This window comes from Choloepus didactylus, chromosome 13 (assembly GCF_015220235.1).
Source record: "Choloepus didactylus isolate mChoDid1 chromosome 13, mChoDid1.pri, whole genome shotgun sequence".
NCBI lineage: Eukaryota > Metazoa > Chordata > Mammalia > Pilosa > Megalonychidae > Choloepus > Choloepus didactylus.
In genome coordinates, this window is record NC_051319.1 from 85,238,740 (window position 1) to 85,265,814 (window position 27,075).

Sequence of the window (27,075 nt, forward strand, 5' to 3'; positions counted from 1 at the left end):
GCTGTACACATGCTCAGGTAAGAGCTAAAAAGGCTGTAAGTTCTCACCTCTTGCTAACCTTGAGGATCTGTACAAGCAGGGAGTGAAGGCTAGGGCAAAGTTGACAAATATCTAGCTGAATATTGAAGGTGTGCCACAAAATGCACATAGAGACCCTTGGCAAAGACTGAGATAGCTGTTGGTTCCATAAATGTAAGGAAATCTCTGTCCAGTCATTAACTTACTACTAAGCTAACTGAGCAGAGACTTCAGTAGCCACACAGAATTAGTTCCTAAAAGTCACAAAATAAACAACAACAAGCAGCAACAGTGAACCCCAAAAAGAGGGGGAGAATCTGGTTTCCAGAGTTTGCACATTATATTATTTAAGACGTACACTTTTCAACAACAAATAGACATGCAAAAAAACTAGAAAGTATGAACCATAAAGCAACCAACAGAAGCTGTCCCTGAAGAAGCCCAGATTGGGCTTACTAGAGAAAATTTTAAATCAGCTATTTTAAATATGTACGAAGAATCAATGGAAACCATGTCTAAAGAATTAAAGGAAAGCATTAGAAAAATGTCTTACCAAATAGAGAATATTAATAAAGAGATGGAATTATTTTAAAAATAGAAATACTGGCGTTGAAAAGTACAATAACCAAAATGAAAATTGTATTAGAGGGGCTTAATAGCATTTTTGAGCAGGTAGAATGAAGAAAAATGAACAGAGACCTGTGGGACACCATCAAGCATATTAACATACACAAATAGGAGTCCTAGAAAGAGAGGAGAGAGGAAAGGGGCATAAAGAATAGTAGAAAAGATAATGGTTGTAAACTTCCCAAATTTCTCAAAAAACATTAATCTGCATATCCAAGAAGCTCAAGAAATCTCAACTGTAATAAAGTCAAGGAAGTCTATGCATTGGTCCACTATGATCAAACTGTCAAAAATCAAAGACAAAGAAAGAATCTTGAAAGTAGGAAGAGAGAAGCAACTCATCACATACAAGGAATTCTTAATTAGATTAACATCTGATTTCTCATCAGAAATCATGGAGGCCCAAAGCTGGTAGGATGACATATTCAAAGTGCTGAAATAAAAGCTATCAACCAAGAATTCTATATCTAGCAAAACTATCTTTAAAAAATGGAAGTGAAAATAAGACCTTTCCAGATAGGTAAAAACTGAGAAAATCTATCTGTCGTTAGCAAAACTGCCCTACAAAAAATCCTAAAGGCAGTTCTTTGGGCTAAAATGAAAGGACACTAGACAGTAACTAATCCACTTAAAGAGCACCAGTAAAGGTAACGACATACATATATTTAAAAGACAGTATAAATGTATCTTTGTAACTTTTTTCTCCTATATGATTTAAAAGACAACTACATAAAACAATAAGTAAGTTCTATGTTGATGGGCATGCAATGTAAAAAGATGTAATTTTTATAACGTACCACACAAAGGCAGGGAAAGGCAATGGGGCTATATAGGAGCAAAGTTTTTGTAAACTTTGGAAATTTTTTAGATCAGTCCAAACTAGATTGTTATCAGTTAAGATGTTAATTGTAATCCCCAGGGCAATCAATAAGAAAATAACAACAACAACAACAACAAACAGTTAAAGAAATGACAAAGGAATTAAAATGGTACACAGTAAAATATCTACTTAAAAAAGGATAAAGTAACGGAGGGATAGAAGAACAAAAAACTCTACAAGAGATATGAAAGACAAATAGCAAAATGGCAAACATGAAGTCTACATATCAATAACTAAATTAAATGTAAATGGATTTCCTACTTCAATCAAAAGAGATTGGTAGAATGGAATTTTAAAAATGTTTGAATTATATGTTGTCTACAAGAGACTGATTTAAGACTCAGAGACACAAATAATTTGAAAATAAAAGAATGGAAAAAGATATACCATGCAAACAGTAACCAAAAGAGAGCTAGAATGGCTATATTAATATCAGACGAGATAGACTTTAAGACAAGCTTGGTTACTAGAGACAAAAAAAGGATATTTTTATAATGATGAAAGGGTCAAGCCATCAAGAAGACATAGCAATTTAAAATATATGCATATAACAACAGATACATAAATACATAAAACAAAACTGTCAGCATTGAAAAGAGAAAAAGATAATTCAACAATAATAGCTGGGACTTCAATACCGCACTTTCAATAATGGATAGACAAGATATCAATAAGAAAACAGAAGACTTGAACAACACTAAAACCAACTAGACCTAACAGACATTGTGCCATTGCCAAATCCCTTACAAGAATTAACAGGAATAGAATCAAAGTAAATTAATTGAATGTTCTTAGCACGTATTATATTCTCATATCTTGGAATCCTGTACTCATTTTCAGACATGTTCATGGCTGAGTGAGTGATCTGATAATAATGCTTAAATAGTCAAGGACAATTATATGAATGGATTAATTTACATATTCAACTGATAATTGAGTGACTACTGTAATCCAGGCTTCAGGATTATTTTTGCTCATCTTTTTCATCACCATAAGAATCTAAGATTATTGACATTCTTTAAAAAGTATTCATCAATCCAAATTATTTGCTTTTATTATAAAGCAAGTTAATGCATTGGAGATCTCACTTCATTTTTTCTGTGTAGTTTAGTCTAAAAAGGCAGCTACATTCATGAATTTCGATTGAGGGTTAAAGAAGAGATTTTAAGGGGAAAAATCTGTTTATGCCAAGGTAAGTGGTATTCCATTCAACATCCTAACAGTAAACAATAAACTAGTTACTGCGTCTCAGTGGTGCCCTCTTCCTCACTGTATCTGGGCAGTCTCAACAGCTGCAGACTGTGCCGGAATCCACTTTATAAATGAGTTTCTCCCCTTTGCCATCTATAAGTGGGCAAAGACTGAGGCACTCTTTGCACACAGATTAAAATGTTTTAAATCTGTACTTCGTGTTTTGCACAGAATCAGCTGGTCAAGGAATATGATAACTGGGACACAGGATGGTTATGGTAACAGGAAATCTCATAAAATATAAATTGTATCTATTTAGCTAAATAAGTTGAAGCTTAAATCCTTTTTGTTAACAAAATTCCATGATTTTTTTATCACATGATTTTTTATATTATTCTGATAGTAGCTAAATAGAATAATCAAGTCCTACCACCCTCTGAGCTTCAGTTTCCTTATCCGTAAAAGTCCTTTCATTTCCCCTACATTTCTAAGAATCTGTGATTCTAATACTATTTGCCTTCTAAACTGAATGTGAGTTCACATTGTAAAATGAGTTATGACAAAGCAACATGCCCCTTCATTTAACTGCTTTATGTTTGCAGACCAGCCTAGGAAATACAATCCATGGTACAAAAAAATAGTTCCCCTTTAGGTCTGTAACAAACTTTTGCATTATCATAAAGTACTCACATACTTGGACAAAAACAGATATATTGAAATTTTATAGGAGCTTACCTCCCATGCTTCAAGTGTGCAAAGGGGAAATGCAGTTCTTTGAAGCTGCACTGATAGGGTTGTGGAGAGACTGAGAAATCCTTTTGTTTTGTACTCACAAAAATTCTTGTTCATACAATTTAATGGAAAAACTTTATAAGTTAGGCAACTTTATGTAATAAAGTTTGTAAAAACTCTACATACTTTTCAAAAGTGGGTTTCACTTGGACATTTCCAAAATGTGCTTTGACTTGAGAACATTAAGACGCAGGGTGGCGCTGCAGGCTAAGATTGTAAATAAAGACCCCTAAAGAGCTCGCAGATTCCTTTGTGCTGGGGCGGAATCAAAAACACACGAAGCAGCTTTGCAAGCAGCTCGGGGTTACCGACAGATTTGGGGCAGCAATATACCAGGTGAAATTAAGGTTAAAGGCAACTTTGTTACGACTCCTCCAAGCAAGAAATCAGGATCGAAAGTTCCAAGTTTTTTTGGTTGCTGAAATGGATTTTATGCACTCGGATTCCAACATGAAGACTCAAAAGAGAATTCAACCAAACAGGCAAGTGATGGCTTTTATTTTGGTGGTGATTTTGTCTAGGGCTTGCTCCGAGCCTATTCGTTATTCTGTGCTGGAAGAAACAGAGAGCGGCTCCTTTATAGCCCATCTAACCGAGGACCTGGGCCTGGGATCTGGGGAGTTGGCCGCCAGGTCGGCCCGGTTGGTTTCTGACGATGACAAGCAGCGTTTGCAGCTGGACCGTCAGAGTGGAGATTTGCTTCTGAGGGAGAAACTAGATCGGGAAGAGTTATGTGGTCCTATTGAACCATGTGTATTGCATTTCCAAGTGTTTCTGGAAACACCAGTGCAATTTTTTCAAGGAGAATTATTGATCCAAGACATAAATGACCATTCTCCAGTATTCCCTGATAGGGAAATGCTGTTGAAAATACCGGAAAACAGCCAGCCAGGGAATATATTTCCGTTGAAATTAGCTCAGGATTTGGATGTGGGCAGCAATGGTCTTCAAACATACACGGTCAGCCCTGATTCTCATTTTCACATTCTCACTCGAAATCATAGTGACAGCAAGAAATACCCAGATTTGGTGCAAGCCAAACTGCTGGATCGAGAGGAACAGGATGAGTACAGCTTAACTCTAATGGCTCTGGACGGCGGGTCTCCACCTAGGTCTGGGACTCTCATGATCCGAATCCAAATAATGGATGTCAATGATAATGCTCCTGAGTTTGTGCACTCGCCATATAAGGTGCAGGTCCTGGAAAACACCCCTCTAGGCTCCCCAGTAGTTAGTGTCTTGGCTAGGGATGTAGATGCTGGAAACTTCGGGAGTGTTTCTTATGGCTTGTTCCAAGCAACAGATGAAATTAAACAAACTTTCTCAATAAATGAAGTAACAGGAGAAATTCAACTGACAAATAAATTGGATTTTGAGAAAATTAAAACTTACCATGTGGAAATTGAGGCTACAGATGGAGGGGGTCTATCTGGGAAAGGCACTGTTATCATAGAGGTGGTGGATGTGAACGACAACGCCCCGGAACTGACCGTATCTTCACTCACCGGCTCCATCCCAGAAAACGCTCCTGAGACCGTAGTCTCTATCTTCCGAATTCGAGATAGAGATTCCGGAAACAATGGAAAGATGATTTGCTCTATTCCAGATAATCTGCCATTCATTCTAAAACCGACTTTTAAGAATTTCTACACCCTGGTAACAGAGCGCCCTCTGGACAGAGAGAAAAGAGCCGAGTACAACATCCCAATCACCATCACTGACTTGGGTACCCCCAGGCTGAAAACCGAGCACAACATAACCGTGCGGGTCTCCGACGTCAATGACAACGCGCCCATCTTCACCCAAACCTCCTACACCCTGTTCGTCCGAGAAAACAACAGCCCCGCCCTGCACATCGGCAGCGTCAGCGCCACTGACAGAGACTCGGGCACCAACGCCCAAGTCACCTACTCGCTGCTGCCTCCCCAGGACGCGCACCTCCCCCTCGCCTCCTTGGTCTCCATCAACGCCGACAACGGGCACCTGTTCGCGCTCAGGGCCCTGGATTACGAGGCCCTGCAAGCGTTCGAGTTCCGCGTGGGCGCGGCCGACGCGGGCTCCCCGGCGCTGAGCAGCGAGGCGCTGGTGCGCGTGGTGGTCGTGGACGACAACGACAACTCGCCCTTCGTGCTGTACCCGCTGCAGAACGGCTCTGCGCCCTGCACAGAGCTGGTGCCCAGGGCGGCCGAGGCGGGCTACCTGGTGACCAAGGTGGTGGCGGTGGACGGCGACTCGGGCCAGAACGCCTGGCTGTCCTACCAGCTGCTCAAGGCCACGGAGCCCGGGCTGTTCGGCGTGTGGGCGCACAACGGCGAGGTGCGCACCGCCAGGCTGCTGAGCGACCGCGACGCGCCCAAGCACAGGCTCGTCGTGCTGGTCAAGGACAACGGCGAGCCGCCGCTCTCGGCCAGCGTCACGCTGCACGTGCTGCTGGTGGACGGCTTCTCCCAGCCCTACCTGCCGCTCCCGGAGGCGGCCCCGGACGAGGCCCAGGCCGACTCGCTCACCGTCTACTTGGTCATTGCTTTGGCCTCGGTCTCGTCGCTCTTCCTGTTCTCGGTGCTGCTGTTCATCGCGGTGCGGCTGTGTGGGAGGCGCAGGGCGGCCTCGGTGCCTGAGGGCCACTTTCCGGGCCACTTGGTGGACGTGAGCGGCACCGGAACCCTGTCCCAGAGCTACCAGTACGAGGTGTGTATGACTGGAGACTCGAGAACTGGTGAGTTCAAATTCCTAAAGCCAATATTCCCCAACCTCTTGGCTCAGGACACTGGGAGACAAATGGAAGAAAATCCCAACTGCAGGAATAGCTTTGTATTCAGTTAAGTATTATATTTGGTCAGTGAACTTCTCATTTTAATTTGGCAAAATTAACTCCTACTGCGATGCCTTTCTTTTAAAATATTGTATTGCTATCTAAATATCATACCACTGTTCCAAACCTATGCATGTCCTTCATAGTACTAATTTTCTGCTTTTTTATTGGTTTTAATCGCATTTATTATTTTTAGTTATACTAGATACTGAGTATATATTTTTGGTATATTTGACATTGTCTTGGTGATTAATGTTTCCAAAAGTCTAAATTACTCAAGTACAATGAAAAAAATTATTTTAATGAATTTCTTAAATTAGTTAATATACCTTATTAATGAAAATTTTAAAGGTTTTATGTAATCTTGAATTTCTATATGTTTTGGTTGTCTTTGCCACATAATTTTATCTTTGCAAGGCCAGTGTGTTTGAAATTCTTTATAGCTACCTAGGCCTTTCTTCTTAACTGCTCATGGCTAAACCACCTGAATAACATGAGCATAAAATTTAGCGTGCTTATTTATTCCAAATGTTATATAAACATGCACTTCATTAAAATATTAATCCACTAGAATTGTGACCATTCTCCCATTACAAGCACCATATATGCTAGTGTCCTATTTATTTGGTTGCTACCTAATGCCATCTATGTAGCACATTGTAAGTGCTTCATAACACTCCCTACTACTAATTTTTTTAAACAAAGATCATTTCTAAGTAATAAAGAGTAGAGCTCACATAATTTGGCATCTCCTTCATTAAATAAAACTGTTAAGTCACCACTTGATATAACCCTTTAAAAACAAATCTCAAAGCCTTTAATAAACCCTAAATCCTTTCAGAGCATTCAAGGGCATCCAGTCTCCTTGCTCTTCATTTTGCCCTATAAAAAAAAGTTCACTTGTAGATTAATGTATATATTTCTCTGTTTTCCTGCAGCTTTTCTCACCTTTAAAAAGATTCAGGGAATTTCTTTTGAGTCTTGGCTATTCTGTTCAGCTCTGATTATTGGGTAATATCAGATTTTTCACTTTAAGTTACTTTATAGATATGGACAATCTTTATCGACTAAATAGTGATTTCTTTTTGATGTTCACGTTATCTTCCATTTTGTTCTTCAGTGTAGACTTCAGGCATTTCATATAAATTTATTTTTTTCAGTCATGCTCAAGTTGCATTTGTATGAAATAAGTATTCATTTGTCCCTGAATAAATAAGACTAGTAATGAATTTATCTGAATTATAATTGTTTTTTGTTGTGTTCAATGAGTCAAGTAAGCTGATCATGTGATTCCCAAGCAGTTGAATTTATATGGCTATAACTTTAAACAGACTTAGTTGGACTTTTGGCACAATGTGAGCAATGAAAGAGCTTGCTTTATAATCTAAAATATTTATTTTTCAATCTCAAATATCACTCTACTGAAGTTTAAGTACACACATTTCCACCATTACTCTTTTTCCTAAGGATATAAGGAAATAGAAAGTGGAATTACTGAATGTTAAGTTTTATTCTAGAAACAGCTTTTGGTCTTGATCCAGTCTAAAAGTTGAAGTGAGGAACTGACAAAAGTGCAAACCAAATTAAATACAAACAAATATATAAGATATAAATATGGCAATATTTAATTAATCCATTTATCACTAGCTATTTAAATTAAATTGATTTTATGTGTGATGAAAAGTAAGACATTTGATTGACGTTTTCACCAATCTATTTAAACATCATGGAAATCGAAGTTCACTTTTTTTATTTATGTCAAGAAAGTCCAATTTGAATATTCACCCACATGACACTGCCCAGATAACCTCCGGAACCCACCTCATTCCTATGCGTACTCATAAAGCATGAATCCTTCCTTACCAGCTAGGGGCCATCACTAGACTTTGGTGTGGAATAGATAGATCCACATTTTGAAATTCAATTATTCAAAATTCAATTATTAGAATTTAATAGTAAGTATGATCCAAATGCATACCTTAAGAAAACCAGGCCAGTTCTATCGTTGCAAAACAAAACAGAGCATGGAAGCCTAATATCTTGATAATAACAACCATTTCAATCTTATTTTCTCAAATGCTTCTACAATATATACCTACTTTACAATTTTTTTGTTTTTGTTATTTTTAGGCATGGTATTATAGTGAGTTTAACACATGCTGTTTGGGGGGCAGAAGTTCTACTGGGGGCAATGAAGCCCACAATTACTTTGCTTCTTTCTTTACTATCAGAAGTTACAAAAATAGATTTTAAATAATCCGAGGTTAAAAGTTATGCAGATATTTGGTGAAATTCTGCTTCTAGGTTAAATGGATTATCTAGAAGTAGCAAACAACTATATAAGCTGATTAAAATTCAGAAATTATCTGTTTGAAGCTTCAGAAAGAAGATGATGATCTCTTAAGAACTGAAGGGGCCAAGATTCCTGAAAAGTAAAGTTTTTATGTGAACAGACTTCTACAGTCATTTTTACTCTGAGGAAATTTGCTAAGCCTGAGAACAGACAAAAGGCTCTTGCCATGGATGAGTAATTTCAATGGCCTTTGGTAGACTGCAGGAGTCAAGCTGATGGCCGCTTTATCCCTCAGGACACTTGTGAACTATGGGGTAGCCCAGGGAAGACAACTAAAAACCTAATTGGAAAATTTCTGAAGAGCAGATTGAATAGAATTTGGGAACTGCCATGGTTCCAAAGGCACTGTAAAGAATACACAAAGTTCTCAACTGAAAATTCCAAGGGCTTATCATGACTGTAAGGAACTTTGAGTACTCATATAGCCTGTTTGGATTAAGGTGATTTGATTAGACACTACTTTACCAAGCTAGCAGAAGAAAAGGTGAGCTCTTTTGGAGGAAGATAAAATATATGGATCCTGGATAGCTTTTTGCATACATATACAGCATTCAATAAAAAATTTCTAGGAACACATACAAAGAACTGGATGACATGAATAAAATCTGGAGAAAAAAAATAAACACAAACACTCCACAGATGATCCAAATACCATCAATAACTGACAACTATGTTGAAATAAGTACGACTAATATGTTAAAAAATTAGATAAGATAGAAAAAAAGATTAAAAGATTGGAAATTTCACCAAAGAAATGAAATTTCAAAATTTTCATTAATTCTGTAATTGAAAAATATGTATCTGGAACCTAAAACTAATTAATATTAGTGAATGCAAGACAAGTCAGTAGAAAATACCCAAATAGAAACACAGAGAAAAAAATAAAAAATACAAAACAGCATTAGAGACATGTGTGACATAATGGAAAACCCTAACATATATTCAATTGGAAACCTATAAAGAAGAGAGAATAAGAATGTGGAATAAGCCATATTTGAAAATATAAGGAACAAGAATTTTCAAAAATTGATGAAAAACCTTAATCCCTGAAAAAGCTCAGTAAAACCCAATCAGGATAAATGAAAACCAAAGGACTGTATTATAGGAACGATGATGAAGATCAAAGTCAGAGCAAAAAGCTTAAAGACAACCACATAAAATATGTTACCTTTAAAGGAGCAATAACAAAATGGAAAGGTGGCTTCTCAAAATAAATCAAGAAACCAGAAGACAAAGGAACAATGTCTTTAAAGTCCTGAAAGAAAGTAAATATTCTAACAAAAACTAGAATTGTATTAGCAGCAAACATTTCCTTCAAAAATGAAGTTTTCAGATAAACAAAAACTGAGATAATTAATTAAAGTCATACCTGGAAAATAGCCCTAAAGGAATTACAGAATGGAAGGAATAAAGAGCAACAGGAAGTGTAAATATATGAGTAAATATAAATGAATATTGACTGAATATTGATTATATGAGGCAATAATAGTAATTTGTTGCAGTATTGGAAATATTTGTAAAGTTTTTATTCATAACAACAATAGTGTAAAAGGCAGAAGGAGTAAATGGAGTTAAATAGTTCTAAGGTTCTAAACATTATCATGGAAGTAGTAAAATTAATAATTTATATTAGACTTTTGTAAGTGAAAGATGCATTACTGTAATATCCAGAACACCACTGAAAGAATAACTAAAAACTAATTAAAGGAAAAATGGAAAATAAATATTCAAATTATAAGAAGATAAAATAATGAGAAAAAAGAAACACAAAACATGATGCAAAACAAAACAGTACAGATGGGAGAAAATAATTAGGTGGCCAACATAAATGGTAAGACATCAGATATTACATTAAATGTAATTGGACTAAATAATCCAATTAAAACCCAAATTATCGGATTGGATTTGAGAAAAACAGCTATGTTCTCTCTCTCTCTCTCTCTCTGGTATTGCTGTAGTCACATAAAAGGGGATTTTAAGGAAAGATGCATTACTAGAGATAAAATGAGACATTTTATTATAATAACAAAGAGTTAAATCTACCAGAAACATCTCATTGTTCTAAGACTGAATATACTCCCATGACCCCATAAGATAACACAAAATGTATAAAGTTAAATTGACAGTACACAAAGGAGAAATAGACAAATCCACAATCATAGTGGGAGACTTAATACAACTTTTTCAATATCTATAGAATAAGCAGACAAGAAAAAATACAATAAGAATATAGAATAAATGAACAATGTAGACATCATCTTTGAATAAATTGACATACATAGCACATACATATATGCACATTCTTTGTATGTGCATATAGAATATATCAAAATTGTCCATGTTCTGGGTCATAAAGCAAGCCTCAAAAAAGAATTGGGATAACTCATGAACTCTGACCACAGTGGCATTAAGCCAGAAATAAAAAATATACCAAGAAATCCCCCAAATATTTCAAAATTAAGTTATGTAACCTATGGATCAAAGAAGAAATCACAACAGAACATTCAAAATATTTTGTGCTGGGTAAAAATTAAGATCTGACATAATCAGGGCCTACAGAGAAATTTAAAGCCTTACATGCACATATTATAAAAGAAGGAAGACTAAAAGTCAATAATCAAAACTTTAATCTCAAGAATCTAGGAAAAGAACAGCAAATCAAATGCAAATAAAGAAGGAATAAATTAACATATATATATACAGAAATCAATAAAATAGATAATAAATATGTATCAGAGAAAATCAGTAAAGCCATAGTAATTAATAAAATTAAAATCTCCTAGTAAGATTACTCATGAAAAATAAACACCAACTACCAATCTTAGGGACGAAGAAAGGAACCTCACTACCAATTCTACAGATGTTACAAAAAGACAAAAAGGGGATATTATGAACAACTTTATGACAATAAATTTGACAATTTCTGTAAAATACACAAGATCCTTTTAAAACACAATTTACAAAAATTGAAGAAATAGAAAATTTGATTAGTCATATTTGTTAAATATAGTAATATTGTTATTAAAAACCTTCCCACTCCAGTATACACTAGTGAATTTTTCCAGATATTTTTGGAGAAATTAATACCAATTCATAAAGCTCTTTCAGAGAATAGAAAAATAGGAACTATTTTCCAAATTATTTGGCTACCAGCACAACATCAATATCCAAAATCTGAGTAGGACATTATAAGAAAGCAAACTATAGACCAATCTTTTTTGTAAAAATAAACAGAAAAATTCTAAACAAGATATCAGCAAATAAAATTCAGAGATATATAAAAGGGAAATAATTTATCACAAGACATTAGGGTTTATTTTAGGAATGGAAATGTGGCTTAATATTTGAAAATTGATCAATGCAAGTCACCACACTAACAAATAAAGAAAAAATCACACCTTTATCTCAATGGATGCAGGAAAAGTCATTTGATAAAATTCAACACACATTCATGATAAAATTGTAAGCAAACTAAAATTAGAAGGGAACTTTCACAGTGTTTTTAGAAAACTTACAGTAAACATCATATTAATGATACATTATTGAAAGTTTTCCCCTAGAGATCAAGAATGAGACAAGGATGGTGGCTATCAGTACTTTGATTTGGTATTTAACACTAAGTCCTAACCAGTGGAAAAAGGCAAGAAAGAAATAAAAGGCATGGCGATTGGAAGAGAAGAAATAAAAATGCCTTTTTAAAAATTGGTATGATTGTATACATAGATAGTCAGAAAGACTCTACATCTACAGGAAAGAATAAATGATATTAGCAATGCCACTAGATACAAGATATAAATTAATACCGTATTTCTATATAGAAACAATAGACAATGAAATTTTAAAATATCATTTACAATAGCTTCAAAATATCAGTCACCTAGGAACAAAACTAATAGAACATGTGTTAAGACCTCTACACTGAAAGCTATAAAACATTAGTAAGAAAAATTAAAGATTTAAATAAATAGAGGGATATACAATGTTTATTCATTGGAAGACTCAATATTGGGAATATGTCACTTCTCCCCAACTTGATCTATAGATGCAATAAAATCCTAAACAAAGTTTCAGCATATTTTTTTGTGAAAATTGGTATTCTGAATCTGAAGTTTATATGGAAATACAAAGGGACAATAACAACTAAAGAAAATCATTAAGAGTAATAAAGCTGGAAGACTTACCTATTGGATAACAAAACCTATTATAAAGCAATAGTAATTCAGACAGTATGGTATTGCAGGATAGACAAAGAGAAAAATGGAATAAGAGTCTTGAACAGATCTACAGATACAGTCACCTGATTTTTAACAAAGATGACAGCAGAAACAATGAGGAATGCATCCTTTTAAATAGATGGTGCTAGGCCATTTGGATATTTATATGAAAAAATTTTTTGACCTTAACCTCATTCATATGAAAAAAATTAATTTCAGGTAGATAATAGCTGTAAATGTGAAAAATAAAGTAGTGAATCTTTCAAATGCATCATACTAAAATATCTTTGTGAATTCAGGGTAAGCAAAGATTTAAACAGGACACAAAAACTGCTAACAATAAATTAAAAATATTGACAAATCACGCTAAATTAAAATTAGGAAGTTTTGCTCTCCATAAGAGTTAGAATGCAAGCCATAGTGAGATATTTGCAGTACATGCATATGGAAAAGGACTTATATTCAGAAAATACAAGGAACTCCTACAAGTCAATAAGCAAACAAGCAAATCCCCAAATAGAAAAATGTACAAAAAGACAAACATTTCACGAAAGTGTATCCTAACGGCCAATAAATATGTGAAAATGTGCTCAGTTTCATTTATCACCAGGGAAATACTAATTCCAATTACAAATATGATACCACCACGTAATCACCACTATGGTGATTGAAAAAGACAATACCAAATGTTGTCAAGGATGTGGAGCAACTGGAACTCTCATGTTTTGCTGGTATTGGTACAACTACTTTTGAAAATTGTTTAATATATGTGCACAGATATTGAAGCTAAATATATGTGCACACCTTCACAGCGGTCCCACTCCTAGGAATATATTCAACATAAATGCATACATATGGTCACCAAAAGACATATACAAGCATGTACATAACAACACTATGTATAATAACCCCAACTGGAAAAACTCCATTTGTTCCTCAACTGGAGAATGGATAAACAAATTGTAGTACATTCATACAATAGAATAATATAATGCAGTCAGAATAGAGCAAATAAGAGCAACATGCATCAGAGGAATTCTACAAATATAATGTTGAGTAAAAGCCAGACAAAAGAGTAAGTACTCTATAATACCATTTATAAAAGTTGGGGGAGGGAGGCAAAAAGAAAAAACAAAAAACTATCATGATTATACATGTCAGGATAGTGCTTAATTTGGGGAGGGGGGATAGATGGGAGAAGGTAATGAATGGAATATGGCAGGAGGGGGCTTCTTGTATTTTGGTAATGTTTTATTTTTTAATTGGATTCTGCACATACCAGTGCGTCCCCTTTGTGAAAATCCCTTGAACTGTATAGCTTTAATTTGTGCCCATTGCTGGATGTATATTATACTTCAAAATAAAAATGATTTTTACAAATTTTAAAGTTTTGTAAATACCCTTTATCACTTATTTCTTGAATGTAATCAAATAAGAAACCCAAAAAAATAAGTTTCTTCATGTACTCAAAAGTCAATTTTATGGGGACTACTAATGTATCATTTTTGTTTCTTTTTTTTCAAAAGTATTCTTTCATTGAAAATACACTGCAAATGTTCGATTAGAACCTAATAACTAAGAACTGGAGATACGGGAGGCTTCTATGGCTTAAAAGGGTTTTGATACACACCAGGGTTAGAATTTGGAATGGAATAGTACATACTATGTGAAATAGTAAATGTGGACGCCTGGTGGCGCTGCAGGCTAAGAGTGTGAATAATAACCTCTGCGGATACCCCGGGCGCCATTAAGCTGGAAATCAGAGCTCTGAATGTTCACTAAAAGAAGGAAACATTTTAGGTAAGATCTAGGAACAGAGATCATCAGAGAGGACATCATTCCGGTGCAAGTCAGAGTCAGAAAGCTCTAATTTGAGGTTATTTACCCAAATCTTCTGGCCTGATTGAATACCGAGTTGAAGAAACTGCATTCTGGACCAGGACTGAACAATGGAGACAGCGCTAGCAAAAACGTCACAGAAAAGGCAAGTTGTCTTTCTTGCTGTACTGTTGCTTTTGTGGGAGGCTGGCTGTGAGTCAGTTAGGTATTCCATGCCAGAAGAAACGGAAAGCGGCTCCTTTGTGGCCAACCTGGCAAAAGACCTGGAACTCAGGGTGGGGGAACTGGCCACTCGGGGCGCGCGAATCCATTACAAAGGAAACAAACAGCTCTTGCAGCTAGATATAAAGACCGGGAATTTGCTTGTATATGAAAAACTAGACCGGGAGGTACTGTGCGGGGCAACAGAACCCTGTATACTGCATTTCCAACTATTACTGGAAAACCCGGTGCAGTTTTTTCAAGGTGATCTGCAGCTCACGGATATAAATGACCATTCCCCAGAGTTCCTAGAGAGTGAAATGCTCCTTAAAATCGCAGAGAGCGCCCAGCCAGGGAGCGTGTTTCCTTTGAAAACAGCTCATGACTTTGACATAGGTAGCAACACTGTTCAGAGCTACACAATCCGCCCCAACTCCCATTTTCATGTTCTCACTCATAATCGAGGAGATGGCAGAAAATACCCGGAGCTGGTGCTGGACAAAGCGCTGGATCGAGAGGAGCATCCCGAGCTCAGTTTAACCCTTACAGCGCTCGATGGTGGGGCTCCGCCTAGGTCCGGAACAACCACAGTCCGCGTTGTCGTCTTGGACAATAACGATAACGCCCCTGAGTTTTTACAGTCGGTCTATGAAGTGCAGGTCCTCGAGAATATTCCCCTCAACTCCTTGGTGGTCGCTGTCTCCGCCCGAGATTTAGATGCAGGAACATATGGGAGTGTAGCCTATACACTATTCCAAGGCGACGATGTTACTCAACCATTTGTAATAGACGAAACTACTGGAGAAATCCGTCTAAAAAGGACATTGGATTTTGAGGCAACTCGATATTATAACGTAGAAATTGTAGCCACAGACGGCGGAGGCCTTTCAGGAAAATGTACTGTAGCTGTACAGGTGGTGGATGTGAACGACAACGTCCCTGAACTGATCATGACCACACTCACCAGCCCTACCCCAGAAAATTCCCCTGAGACTGTAGTTGCTGTTTTCAGTGTTTCTGATCCAGACTCCGAGGACAATGGTAGGATGATTTGCTCCATCCAGAACGATCTCCCTTTTCTCCTGAAACCCACATTCAAGAATTTCTATACCCTAGTGACAGAGAGGCCTCTGGACAGAGAGAGCAGAGCCGAGTACAACATCACCATCACCGTCACTGACTTGGGTACCCCCAGGCTGAAAACTGAGCACAACATAACCGTGCTGGTCGCGGACGTCAATGACAACGCGCCGAACTTCACCCAAACCTCCTACACCCTGTTCGTCCGAGAAAACAACAGCCCCGCCCTGCACATCGGCAGCGTCAGCGCCACTGACAGAGACTCGGGCACCAACGCCCAAGTCACCTACTCGCTGCTGCCGCCCCAGGACGCGCACCTCCCCCTCGCCTCCTTGGTCTCCATCAACGCCGACAACGGGCACCTGTTCGCGCTCAGGGCCCTGGATTACGAGGCCCTGCAAGCGTTCGAGTTCCGCGTGGGCGCGGCCGACGCGGGCTCCCCGGCGCTGAGCAGCGAGGCGCTGGTGCGCGTGGTGGTCGTGGACGACAACGACAACTCGCCCTTCGTGCTGTACCCGTTGCAGAACGGCTCTGCGCCCTGCACAGAGCTGGTGCCCAGGGCGGCCGAGGCGGGCTACCTGGTGACCAAGGTGGTGGCGGTGGACGGCGACTCGGGCCAGAACGCCTGGCTGTCCTACCAGCTGCTCAAGGCCACGGAGCCCGGGCTGTTCGGCGTGTGGGCGCACAACGGCGAGGTGCGCACCGCCAGGCTGCTGAGCGACCGCGACGCGCCCAAGCACAGGCTCGTCGTGCTGGTCAAGGACAACGGCGAGCCGCCGCTCTCGGCCAGCGTCACGCTGCACGTGCTGCTGGTGGACGGCTTCTCCCAGCCCTACCTGCCGCTCCCGGAGGCGGCCCCGGACGAGGCCCAAGCCGACTCGCTCACCGTCTACTTGGTCATTGCCTTGGCCTCGGTCTCGTCGCTCTTCCTGTTCTCGGTGCTGCTGTTCATCGCGGTGCGGCTGTGCGGGAGGCGCAGGACGGCCTCGGGTGGTCGCTGCTCGGTGCCTTCGGGTCACTTTCCGGGCCACTTGGTGGACGTCAGCGGCACCGGGACCCTGTCCCAGAGCTACCAGTATGAGGTATGTCTGACAGGAGGCTCCAGGACAAATGAATTCAAATTTCTGAAACCGATTATCCCCAACCTCCAACCCCAGAGCACTGGCAAAGAAATTGAGGAAAATGCCCCCTTCCAGAACAGCTTTGGATTTGATTAGGGATCTTGATCATGATAGATCATGATATTCCCCAGATACAGAGTTTAAGAATGTAATAGTGAAAAATCCCATATTCAGGTACAGTCTTGATTTCCCTTTTGTAATGGATTTGTCCTTTGAAGTTTATCTTGTCCAGTTTTGGAAAACTCATTTCCACTTCATTGCTTTTATTTACCTAGCACCCATTCCAAATCTGTGCATGTCATTGATTTTTCTGAAATTTTTGCTTCTTTTTGGGAATTGTAGTGACGAAGCATCTTAATAAAATAAAATAGTTATATTTTCTCTGTAGTCTCTTTTGTCACACCCTAAACATATTTGATGCTAAATAGCAAAAATAAAGCATGTTTGCATCATTTTATTTATTTTGGTTGTTTTCTAAGGAATACTTATGTATGATAATGAATCTAATAAATAAGAAATCATTAGGATGGAAAGCAACCATCTATTAACTCTTCTTTCTCAGCCCTAATCCCTTTAACACACATTTCTTAATAAGCTTTTTAAAATTAAATTATAATATACCTACCAAAAAGTACACAAATACTCAATGTTCAGCTGAATGAAGTTTCACAAAGTGAACATACAGAGCATCTAGCACACTCAAGTGCTTGATGAAGAAACACATTACCAGCACCCCAGATGCCACACAAATTATCCCTTACAGTCACCCCCAGACAAGGATAACAAGTGTCCCAACTTCAATACCATACTTTAGTTTTGCCTGCTTTCAATTTGTTTACATGGAATACTAGAGTATGTTTTGTATCTGGCTTTCATACAGCATTATATTTATGATATTTTTCCATGATACTGCTTTTTATTTTTAATTCTTTCATTCTCATTGATGCATAGTATTCCATTGTATTAATATATCTCAATTTATTATCTGTCTTACAGTAGATGAGTATTTGGGTTGGTGCAGGTTTGTCTATCATGAATAGTGCTGCTATGAATATTCTTGCACATGACTTTTGGTAAATGTGTATACATTTCTGGTCATTTAGTAAGTACATGTTCACTTTTAGCAGGTATTTTCAGTTTTCCAAAGTGGTTGCACCAGTCTGCACTGCCTGTTCATTCTTTATCTTTTTTTATTCTCTGTCTTCCTATTTCTCTATATCTCCATCTCTATCTCTCCTCCCTACCCTCTCAGATTTTAGAATTTTCACTTTATTTTAGGTGATTAAATTTCATAGTAATGCTATGTTCTTTTTCATTCACTGTGCTGGATACTCGATGTACTTGGGTATTCTAACAATTCATATCTCTTCTTCTCTGGGATTATTTCTTCTCAATACTATTGTTTCCTTAATAATTATATTCCTAACTTTATCTTTTTATTCCTTTCTGAGACTTATAATTGCCAGATATTGAACATTCTCAGTTGTTTCCTTATGTTTCTTATGAGTCTCTTTTTTATTACATTTTTGTCTTTTCCTTTACATTCTGGAGTCTCTCACTTTTTTCAGTGTTTCTATTGAATTTTTAGTTTTAGTGGCATATTTTAATCCCTAAGAGCTTTCTTATTATCTGATTGTGCCTTTTTCCATAGCATCGTGTGTTTTTTTATGGATGAAATAAATTTCCAAATTTTTCTGAGTGTATTAAATAGGGTTTTCTAAATTCACTTTATTTCCTGAATTATCTGTTTCTTGCAGAATCCATTTTCTGTTTATTATTCTTTTTGTTAAATGTTTGAAGTTTTCATATGTCTGGTTAGCTGTTATTATCTGTTCATATGTTAGAAAGAATTGAGTAGCTGGTGTGAAGCAGCTACAGTTTTTATAAATTTTCTCTGCCTTTGTATGATAGGGTGGTCTCCACCCAGGTCTTTGTCTAAGTAGAAATTCTGACAGGGTGCTCTGTGTGAAGCAGGGCTAGGTTCATCAAATGTTAGACTACACTTTAAGATGCACTGTGATGAATGAGCAGAAGTGCTTTTCAAAATACAGCCCTTCAAGTGGCAGAATGCAAAAGACATTATGCTGGGATTCCAACATCCCCACTAAATGTCTTAGTGTTTTCCAGAAAACTCCTTCAGTTTCTTTAGAAATGAGTGTAAAGTTTTTAAAGGAAGGTGTTGGCAGAAAAAAATAACAACCCATTGCAATACATTATATTATTCTCACTTACATTTCATTTAATCATCAAAATCATATCACATTTAATCTCATTTAAACATCAAGACAATGATACACTTGGTATTTCCATTTTATAGATAAACAAACTGGAGCACAGAGATGTAAAGCAACTTGCCTAAGGCCACCCAGCTAGTAAGTGATGGAATCAGAATTTGAGTCAAGGCAGTTTGACTCCAGAAACATTGCTTTTTTCTTTGTTGTTACTTTTTTCTATTTTGAAATCTATTAAATATCAAAACATATATATATATACACACACACACATACACATATAGAGATACAGATATATACAATTTAAAATAAATAAATAAGATGGTCATCCATGTATCCATTGACCCACTTAAGAATTAAGAATTAGAACAATACCGTTATCTTGAATTGAGTTTCTACCATATACAACCACAAGGATCTTGAATAATTAACCTTAAGTCACTGTTGGAGATTAAATCCTGTCCCCTACAAAAGGCATGTCCAGGTCTCAATCCCTGGCCCTGTGGGTGTGAACCCATTTGTTAATAGGACATTTGAAGATGTTATTAGTTAAAATATGCTCAAAGTGAATGAGGATAGGCCTTAATCCAATATAGCTGAAATCCTTATAAGTAAGGAAATAGGACATGGAAAGAGAATCCCCAGGGAGCAGATAGAAGCTGAAAGTCAATGGAACCTAGAAGAGAAAGGGGAAGATGCCACCATGTGGATTGCCATGTGACAGAAAAGCCAAGGACCAAAGATCTCCAGCATCCAGCCCCTGAATGCCACAGTCTTCAGGAAGAAAGCATTGCCTTGATGACACCTGGGTTTTGGACTTCTCCTGGCCTCAAAAACATGAGTCAATACATTCCCATTGTTTAAGCCAACCCATTGTACAGTATTTGTTTTAGCATTTTGGAAGCTAAACTACTCACTAATAAGGATTGAAACAATCTACTTAAGGTAATCCTTATTTTTCATTTTGTATTTATTTAAAAATTTACCTTCAACCAAATCTGAACCCATTTATTTAGTCCAAAATAATAATAAGTTTTTTATCTGGAACTTCCAAAGAACAATATAACAGTGAGTTCTTCGAAGTTTTGTTCTGTTTTGCCTCACATATCACACACTGGGTACCAGAGAAGGCGGCAACCTGAAAACACAACGGCACCAACCAAAAAGAGCCCCAAAAAGCCTGCTCTCTCTAGCCAAAGGACCAGGAAAGAGGGAGCCTAGAAAGACGTAAAGCTTTTAGAAAATAACCACTCTACTGCACCAAACACCACATTAAAAAACTGTGGTCTCATTATCACCAGCAAAGGCTAAGTGGGGAGCTTGGACTTCCACCTTTGCCAGATTGTAATGAAATGCCCCAACTCTCCCTGACCCCAGGGAAGTATCAGAGAAATCTGAGTGGGGAGTCTGCACTTCCACCCATACTTGGCAGTAATGAGGCACTCTCTCTTTGTGTGTTCAACAGAAGCCAGATAGAGAACCTGGACTTCTACCCCCATCTGGAAGTAACAAGGCAATTCTCCTCCTTCCCCTTCCAGAGAGGTATAAGAAGAAGCCAGCTAAAACAGAATGTTTAAATGTGATCTAGTGTCTCATAACATATTTCCTAAAATGTCCAGGTTTCAATAAAAAATCATGCATCATACCAAGAAACAGGAAGATCTCAAAGCATGTGAAATAGATAATTAAGAGATGCCAACATTGAGAGGACAGAAATGTTAGAATTATCTGACAAGTATTTTAATAAGGACTTCAAAAAAATCCTTCAATAAGAAATTATGAACACTCTAGAAACAAAAGAAAAAATGGAATTGCAGAAAGAAAATAGAAAGTCTAAGCAAAGAACTAGAAGATATGAAAAATTAATGGACATTTTGGAAATTAAAAGTATAACTGATACAGAAAACAATGAATGGGTTCAAAAGCAGTATGCATGGGATAAAGAAAGAATCAGTGAACTGGAAGATAGAATAGAAATTACCCAATCTGAACAAAATAGAGCCTGTGGGGCTCTAACAAAAGGTCTAACATCTGTATCATTTAAGTCCCAGAAGAAAAGAGAGTGGAACTGTAAAAGTATTCAAAGAAATAATAGTTGAAAACCTACCAAATTTGGCAAAAGACATAAACATGAAGATTCAAGAAGCTGAGAAAACCCCAAACAGGATAAACTCGAAGAAATCCATACCAAGACACATCATAGTCAAATTTCTCAAAACTAAAGACAAATAAAAAATCTTGAAAGCAGCCAGGAAAAAAAAATGACAGCTTACCTATAGAAGAGTAACAATTTGAGTGACAGTAGATTTCTCATCAGAAGCCATTGAGGCCAAGAGGAAACAGCACAACATTTTTCAAGTGCTGAAGGAAAAGAACTGTCAACCCAGAATCCTGTAAAAGTGTGAATATGAAGGTGAAATCAAGATTTTCACAGAGGAAGTAAAGTGAAGAGATTTTTGCCTTCAGACCTACCCTAAAACAATGGCTAAAGGAAGTTCTCTAAAGAGCAAGGAATTGATGAAAGAACAAATCTTGAAACATCAGAATATAAGAACACAGTAAGCAAAAACATGGGTAAATACAATACACCTTCTCCTCTTGAGTTTTCTTAATTAATTTTGATGGTTGAAGTAATAACTTTAACATTCTCTGATGAGATTCTAAATGTTTGCAGAGGGAATATTTAAGGCATTTATGAATAGGAGAGGGTATAGGGATGTAAAGGGGTAAATTTTCTACACTTCACTTCAACTGATAAAATTATGACATACTAAGCTATTATTAGTTTTGTTTATACCATGTAATATGTAGAGCAAGTACTAAAAACCTACATGAAGGGATACACTAAAAAACAGTATAGATATATAAAAATGAAATTCTAAAAATTTTTCTAATAATCCACAGTAAAGGCAGGAAAAAGAAAACAGAGGAACAAAACCCAAAGAAAAAATAGGAAATGAAAAATAAAATTGTAGATTTACCCTTTAGCTTATCAATAATTACAATAAATGTGAATGACCTAAATACACCAATTTAAAGAAAGAGATTGGTAGAATGGACTTAAAACATAACCCAACTACATGCTGACTGCAAGAAAATCACTTCAAATATAATGATATAGGTGGGTTGAAAGTAAAAGGCTGGAAAAATTTATCACATTAACATTAAGAAAAAAAGCACAGGTAGCTATGCTGATATCAGATAAAGTAGACTTTGGAGCAAAGAAAATTACCAAAGACAGAGAGGGACATTATATAATGATAAAAGGGTAAATCTTCCAAGAAGACATAGCAGTCTTAAATGTGTATGTACAAACAACAGAGTTTCAAAATAGTGAAGCAATATTGGTAAAACTGAAAGGGAAAATAGAAAAATCTACATATAGACTTCAACACCCCTTTCTCAACAACTGATAGAACATCTACACAGTAAATGAGCAAAGAAATAGAAGAAGTCAACATCATCAACGAACAGAATATAATATATATTTTTAGAACATCCCACTCAATAACAGCAGAATACACATTCTTTTCAAATGTTCAGGACAACACTAATGTAGTGTTGAGAAGGAAATTTATAGCACTAAATGCATACATTAGAAAAGACAAAAATTCTAAACCTATCATCAAAGATTCCACTTCAAGAATCTAGAAAAAGGTGATCAAAATAAAGCAAGCAGAAGGAAGGAAATAATAAAGATGATAGTAGAAATCAATAAAATTCATAAGAGAAAAACAATAGAGAAAAATTCATTAAACAAAGAGCGGGTTCTTGGAAAATATCAGTAAAATTGACAAACCTCCAGCAAGACTTACAAAGAGTCTTCCTGCCTGACCATTTGAGATTTCAAATGTGGTTTAGCATCAAATCCTTTTCATTTTCAAACATCTCTGCAGCATACCTCACGTCAACTAAAAGGCTTCTCTAAGTGCTTGCATACATATCTTCTACATCTTTTCCCTGATTTATTGCATTTTTATTTGCATATAACTAACTTAAAGAAGAGTATAGAAAGTTGAATTCATCTTGGAAGGTTAGTATTGGCTTTATCTTTCATTTTAATAAACTTGAAGAATTTTTCAAATGATAGTGGAATTAAAGGAAAATAGATCTTTGTAGTATAAAGTGGAACTTGGCTTGACCAACTCAGCAATGATTAAAACTAACTAAATAAAATTAAGTTAATATACTTAACAGTGTTTTATCAATTAAGTTAATATACTTTACAGTGTTTTATGAGTTTAAGTACTATTTCAATGCATTAGTAATCATCCACCTCATTAGTATTCATCCACTTTAGAATATATGAGCAGAGAGAGCATGGGGCATGTTGTTTTTTGTTTTGTTTTGTTTTGTTTTGTTTTACTTTATCTGCCTTTCCACGTTGTGTTCAGAGGAGACCAAAGTTTTGCCACCCAGTCATTAAAATTAAGCTGGGAATATGATTAAGATGATCCCCAGTAAGTGACTGAAATGTTCTGCATCTTGAAAGAGGTATGGGGTTACACAAACATATCTATTGTTAAAATTACCGGTACCCTTAAGATTGGTACATTTTCACAGGAGATATATATATACCAACGGAGTAGAATTGAGAGTTCAGAAGTAAATCCTCATATATATGGCCAATTGATTTTGACAATGGTGCCGAGTCCACTCAATGAGGAAAGAATAGTCTCTTCAACAAATGGTGCTGAGAAAACTGGGTATCCATATGCAAAGGAATGAAAGTGGACCCGTGCTTCACACCATACACAAAAGTTAACTCAAAGGATCAAAGACTTACTTAGAAGAAGTAAAAGTATAAAACTCCTAAAAGAAAACATAGAAGATTATCTTTAGGACCTGTACTGGGCAATGGATTCTTACACCTTACATCAAAAGCACAAGCAACAAAAGAAAAAAATAGATAAATTGGACCTCATCAAAATTTAAAACTTTTGTTCATCAAAGGAAATTATCAAGAAAGTGAAAAAGACACCTAAGAATGGAAGAAATCATTTGGAAACCGTATGTTTGATAAGTGTTTAATATCCAGAATATATAAAGAAATCTTACAACTAAACAACAAAAAAGACAAATAACCCAATTTAAAAATGGGCAAAGGACTTGAATAGACATTTCTCCAAAGAAGATATACAAATAGCCAATAAACACATGAAAAGATGTTCAACATCATTAGCCATTAGGGAAACATTAATTAAAACCACAATGACATGCCATCTCAAAACCACTACAATGACTACCATTTAAAAAGTGGAAAATAAGAAATGTTGGTGAGGATGTGGAGAAATAGGAACCGAAATGTAAAATAGTGCAGCTGTTGTGGAAAACAGATTGGTGGTTCCTCAGAAAGGGAAGTATAGAATTACCATATAACCTGGCAATCCCACTTCTAGGTATATACCTCCCAAATTTAAAAGCAGGAACTTGAGCAGATATCTGTATACCAGAGTATATAGCAGCATTATTCACAATTGTATAAAGGTGGAAGCAACCAAAGTGTCCATTAATGGATGAATGGATAAACAAAATGTGGTACATAGATACAATGAAATATGTTTCAGTCATAAAAAGGAATGAAGTTCTGATACAATGTGCAACATGGATGAACCTTGAAGGACATCATATATGAGTGAAATAAACCAGAAACAAAAGGATAAATATTGTATGATTTCACTTAAAGGAAATAACTACAATATGCAAATCCATAGAGCCAGGAAGTACATAACAGGGTACCAGGGACAGGGGTAGGGGGCGGTGGGAATGAAGAGTTAATGGTTAATGGGTACAGAGTGTCTGTTCGGAGTGATAGAAAAGTTTTGGTCATGCATGGTGATGATGATAGAACAACATTATAAATGTAATTAACACCACTGAATTGTAGAATTGAAAGTGTTAAAATGGAAAATATGTTTTACATATGTTACTACAATAAAATTCTTTAAAAGATTGGTGCATTTCAGTTTATTTAAACATTACCTAAAGAAAAGAACTATACAAAATTAATCATTGAATAGGAGACAGAGTGGAGGGGAAGGTATAGGGTGACAGAATGTTGTGAAATGAGGTGACATCTACATGGAGATTATACTATTTTATTTATGTTTAAATTGGAATATTTCCATAATAACATGCCTTCAAATAAAATTTTTTAAATGATTCATTGTGAGAACTTGTCTTTTCAAGCAAAGTCAATTCAGCTCTACTCTAGGAAATAAAATCAAAGCAAAAGAGAGCAAAGAAGAGAAGCATTCTCTTGAAGGACTACTGTAATCTACTTTCCCAAAAAAGGCAGTTTCTTGACATATCCAATTCATACCTTTTTGGGGGTACATTAGGTTATTATTTTCATTCTATCAAAACTACCAGTGTTCTCAGGAACTAGACTGTAAACACTTTTTAAAAAGTCATTTCAATGATCGAAAGTAAGTTTGACATATACTATACTGCTGTTAAATTTTGCTTTAAAACACACAAAAAATAACGGACTAAGATGCTTTGGGGATGCCTGGTGGTGCTGCAGAAAAAAAGAGTGATAAAAAGACTTTGCAGATGCCAGGTATGCCATTAATCTGGAAACAGAACTCCAAATGCTCATTGAAAAAAGGAGGCATTTAGGATTGAGCTGGAAATGGATTTGTTTTGGAGAAGAAACTAAACCCATCTAAGATGTTTATGATTATTGGTTTTACTTCAACAGTGCATTTTGTTTTGAGTATAAGAGAAGCAGGCTGCTCATACCATCAAGGAAAAGTCTGTTCTTCTTAACATTCATCAATGAAACTCTGAAGCTGGTAATATCGATCTTCTCTTTGCTCTTCTGGGTAGATAGAAGTGGTTTTTAACTACAAAATGATCTCATCTGGTCAGAGTTGAGATTTTATTTAGCTTCATTTGTTTTACCTGGATTTAAAGTATCTTGAAAAATAATAACTTCATTTTTAATCTTCCGTCATCTTGGCTCTTGCCTAAAGTGAATTTTGTTTGAACTCAATTGAAATGGTCTCTAAATAAATAGGAAATCAATCTGAATTGACCTATGTTTGGTGTATTCTGTGTTCTTATTTGTGCTCTGTGACCCAGTTCTATTTCATACATTTTCAGGATATTTAGAGATACGTTTTCCAATTTATCTTACCAGAAACTGGTGAGATAGGGATGGATATAGGCATGATGTTTTATCATTGAATTCTATAGTGTCCACTCAAATGTAATTCATCTTAACAACATCTTTTCATTCCATCTTATTTGGCCTATAATTATAAAAATTAGTGTCACCCATTTTGTGAGAGGATGGTGGAGGTGATTCTTAAATGTTTGTTTTCTGCACTGCGTCCTGTTCCTACAACAGGGTGACATATTTGTAGTTTGATTAATTGATTAATATAGGAGGGGAATTTGACAAAAAATACTGTATGTGTGCCCCTTAAAATAATGATCAACTCTACTTATACAAAACTTAAGTGGAATTCCAAAGTGATTATAACAAATACTTGTTGCTCCTGGCTCTTATTTGAATAATTTAATTTACTTACATACTTCTATCATAAGTATTTGTTGGCTCCAAATTTTCTTCCAATAACTTAATAACCTATTCTATTTATTGTGCAAGCAAAACCATATAACAAAGTCTGTTGTTCATGCCATTTTATTAGTCATATAATTTAGAGAAATGGTTGTTTATTTTACCATCAATATTGCTAACCAATTTCT

At 36.5% G+C, this 27,075-nt stretch overlaps 2 protein-coding genes across 2 annotated transcripts; both read left to right on the plus strand.

Annotated features, from left to right (window-relative positions):
* The first annotated feature begins 3,781 nt into the window (after positions 1-3,781).
* Positions 3,782-7,574, plus strand: PCDHB4 (protocadherin beta 4). The gene has a single exon (XM_037802040.1). The coding sequence runs from the start codon at positions 3,932-3,934 to the stop codon at positions 6,329-6,331; it is 2,400 nt and encodes a 799-aa protein (XP_037657968.1). The 5' UTR covers positions 3,782-3,931; the 3' UTR covers positions 6,332-7,574.
* Positions 7,575-14,630: 7,056 nt separating this feature from the next.
* PCDHB5 (protocadherin beta 5) lies at positions 14,631-17,502 on the plus strand. The gene has a single exon (XM_037801270.1). The coding sequence runs from the start codon at positions 14,837-14,839 to the stop codon at positions 17,222-17,224; it is 2,388 nt and encodes a 795-aa protein (XP_037657198.1). The 5' UTR covers positions 14,631-14,836; the 3' UTR covers positions 17,225-17,502.
* The last annotated feature ends 9,573 nt before the right edge of the window (positions 17,503-27,075 follow it).